This window comes from Miscanthus floridulus, chromosome 8, assembly GCF_019320115.1.
Source record: "Miscanthus floridulus cultivar M001 chromosome 8, ASM1932011v1, whole genome shotgun sequence".
In the NCBI taxonomy this organism is placed as follows: domain Eukaryota; kingdom Viridiplantae; phylum Streptophyta; class Magnoliopsida; order Poales; family Poaceae; genus Miscanthus; species Miscanthus floridulus.
The window spans coordinates 177,440,184-177,443,401 of NC_089587.1; the positions used below are offsets into that span (position 1 = coordinate 177,440,184).

General features: G+C 47.0%; 1 protein-coding gene across 1 annotated transcript; it reads right to left on the reverse strand.

The window, feature by feature from the left end:
- Positions 1–279: 279 nt before the first annotated feature.
- Positions 280–1,393, reverse strand: LOC136470225 (CASP-like protein 4D1). Its single transcript, XM_066468138.1, has 3 exons — positions 1,248–1,393; positions 940–1,117; positions 280–489 (listed from the first exon to the last, which is right to left on the reverse strand). Exons 1-3 carry the CDS (start codon positions 1,391–1,393, stop codon positions 280–282), a joined length of 534 nt encoding a protein of 177 aa, XP_066324235.1.
- Positions 1,394–3,218: the final 1,825 nt, after the last annotated feature.

Genomic DNA, 3,218 nt, shown 5'->3' on the forward strand with positions numbered 1-3,218 from the left:
AATGATCTTGGACTCAGGGGCGGACACAGCGGTGGGGCGGGGGGCTCCAGCCCCCCTACCCATCTCGGAGCAGTGGAACCCCTGTGGAGCCCCCATGAATTTTTAGGCAAAGTTCTATAGTGTAAGGGGGCTGAGATTTAAGATCGAACAGCAGTGTTGTTCAGCCCCCCTGAAATATTTCCTGGATCCGCCGCTGCTTGGACTGGACGACGACCGAGTAGGCGGTGATATAGATCGATTGTCAAAGGCCACTCAGGCGGCGGCGTTGGTCGGGCGGGCCTAGAGCCTGGCGGAGACGACAGTGACGGCCATGGACAGCACCATCCTGATGAGGAGGAAGACCACGGGGACGGTCGCCAAGTTGTAGTAGCCGATGAGATCGTCCTTCGTTCTGGTATCGTCCCATCTCACGCGGTGGACGTGCCGCAGGACGTCGTCCGTGGCGCCGAACCCTGCGCCGACGCCGCTAGCCAGCAGGACAGTCACCACCTTTTTAGATAATGGTAGATTAATCAACCGACTTCATCCTCCAAGAAGGAATCAGGCCACGAGTTCAATACAGAAAACCCTCAACATACCAGCCGACCAAAACATCGACAGCAGCACAAAAATAGTTTTTAACCAAAAACTAAACATTAAGTCTAAGAGCATAAGGCCATCTGAAGAAAGTCGAGCACTACAGAGCCGCAGTCTCTAGCTTCTGGTATCCTTGGACAATAAACTCCTTCATGTCTTTACTTCTTTGTAACAGCCCCCACTACCGTAGCCAGTGCGTGGCTCTACATGCATGCATGCATGCGCGCAGCAGCAGCAGCAATTCAGCATGTATAATACAAGCCAAATCGACCTACGCATAATTAAGGAGCAACGTGCCCTGCGTACCACGTCCGCGCACAAGCGACGCCTGTTCGCTTGCTGATAAGCTATGATTAAAAGTACTGTTGGCAGATTTATTGTGAAAGTGAAAAAGTATGACTTATAAGTCAAGCGAATGGGGCACGGGGCGTTGCTGGATGACGACGTTGCCACGCGCTTGCTCTTGCAGAGGAGGTAGAAGGCGACGGGGAGCTGCAGCACACCGGCGGCCATCCCGATCACCGCCGCCGCCACCATGTACCTTCACATAATTTGGGTTAGTTTGGACATTATATATACATACAGGTAAACTACACATGTACGGAGAGAGCTAAGAGCTTCGAGTATATAGATAGATAATAGAAGGTTGCAGGGGCGCGGCATGCACGTACGTGTAGCTCTGGAGCTTGTTGAAGTTGTCCTCGTAACTGAACCTGGTGTGGTTGGCCGTCGTGAGCACGGTCATGGCCAGGAAGGCGACCATGAGCAGCCGAGCACCGAGGCCGGCGGCGATCCACGCCTTCCGGGACAGCGCCATGCTTCTTCATTCTCCGCGAGAGTTTGCTATTGCTAGATAGGAACAGTGACGCAGCACTAGGGATGAAAACGGTACGGATATTTTCCGACCGTATTCGAAACCGAATCTGTTTCGGGGGTTGAGATCTGTCCGTATCCGAGTCTGGATATCCAACATCCGATACCGTATCCGTATCCGAATACTCAAATCGCATATTTATGATGTCGATATCCGATCGTATCCTATCCGACATAGTTGACACTATCCGTATTCGAATCCGAATCCGAACAGAAATATGAAAACAAATATAATATCGGTGATATCCGTCCGTATCCGATCCGTTTTCATCCCTACGCAGCACGGACACGATTGAACTAGTTAAACCTTTGTAACCAAGTGCGATATTTGTAGTTGAATCGATCGATCCTAGGTAGCTTGCCTGGCACGTCGATCTCGCGTCGGTAAATGCATGTCACCGCCGCTCGTACGTTGCTTTGACCCATTCACTGAGGATCGTGGGACATATGGCAGCATTCGGCTGGTAGGAAAAAAAATACTGGTCATGCTAAAAATACTGTTTATGCTAGTTTGTTGTGAGAGAAAAATCTTATCCCAACTGAAAAAATAAACTGAACAAGCCGATTTCTTGATCAGCCGAACCCTCTGTCGAGAGATCCTTGTACTGGACGCCACAGGACCAATTCCTTGTATTGTCCAGAGATCCATCTCACCTAGGACAAGTGTATGCAACTATGCCCTTGTTTAAATTCAGGGCCTAAAATTTAAGGGCGTTATATTAGGGTGTTACAGGGGAGTGTTTGGATAATAATAATAAAATAAATTACAAAAGTCATCGGTACTCCGCGAGACGAATTTATTAAGCCTAACTAACCTGTCATCAGCAAATGTTTACGGTAGCTTTACTGTAGCACCGCATTATCAAACCATGGGCTAATTAGGCTTAAAAAAATTATCACGCAAATTAGTCGCAATTTGTGCAATTAGTTATTTTTTTAGTCTATATTTAATACTCCATGCATATGTCCAAACATCCGATGGGATAGGGACTAAACTTTAGAGGAAAAATGATTGGTTTGCCTGCATAGCTTCCTATGCATTTTTAGTCTGTCATTGGTATTAGATGCATGAGTGGTTTCTCTGTCATGAACTGCTGCATAAGTGGCACCTGCATAGCTGCATACAGTGAAATCGGCCATTTTGTAGGTTACAACATGGATCTTTTTTTAGAATAATGTTAGTCTGCACAAATTATACCAGGATAAAGCGCAATGGTCCATGCAGCAAGGAAATGACGATTCACAAATCTGATTGCGAAAACCGTGAATTTGTGCAGCTTACCTATTTGCCCAGCTGCAAACTGCTGTTTTCCTGCTACTGCTGTTTGCCGAGATTGCAGCTATTTAACTCCTGCTACTCCTGATGACTGAAACACTGAAGGGCCTGTTCGTTTAGGCCAAAATGCAACTAGGAATAGTTACAGGTGATAAAGGTTATATAAATTATTGAAACAATCCATGTAGGAATTGTCCAGCCCAGTAATCCCTAACAACCGAACGGGCCCGAAAGGAGATGCAGCTGCTGGTTTCACCGGATTGCTGACAAACTTGTTAGTGTAGACTCAGTAGCAGCTATCTGCCAACCACTCAGAGGAACCACACACGCTGCATCCCAGCTGAACTGACAAACCAAAGCAACCGGGAAATTACTGCTTCTGAATAAGTTTCGGAAAGTACACAAGACTGATGACTGAACAACTCCCAAATTCACCACAAAGAATCAAACCAATAATAACAGATAGGAAAATTAGATAAGAACGATCTGTAGG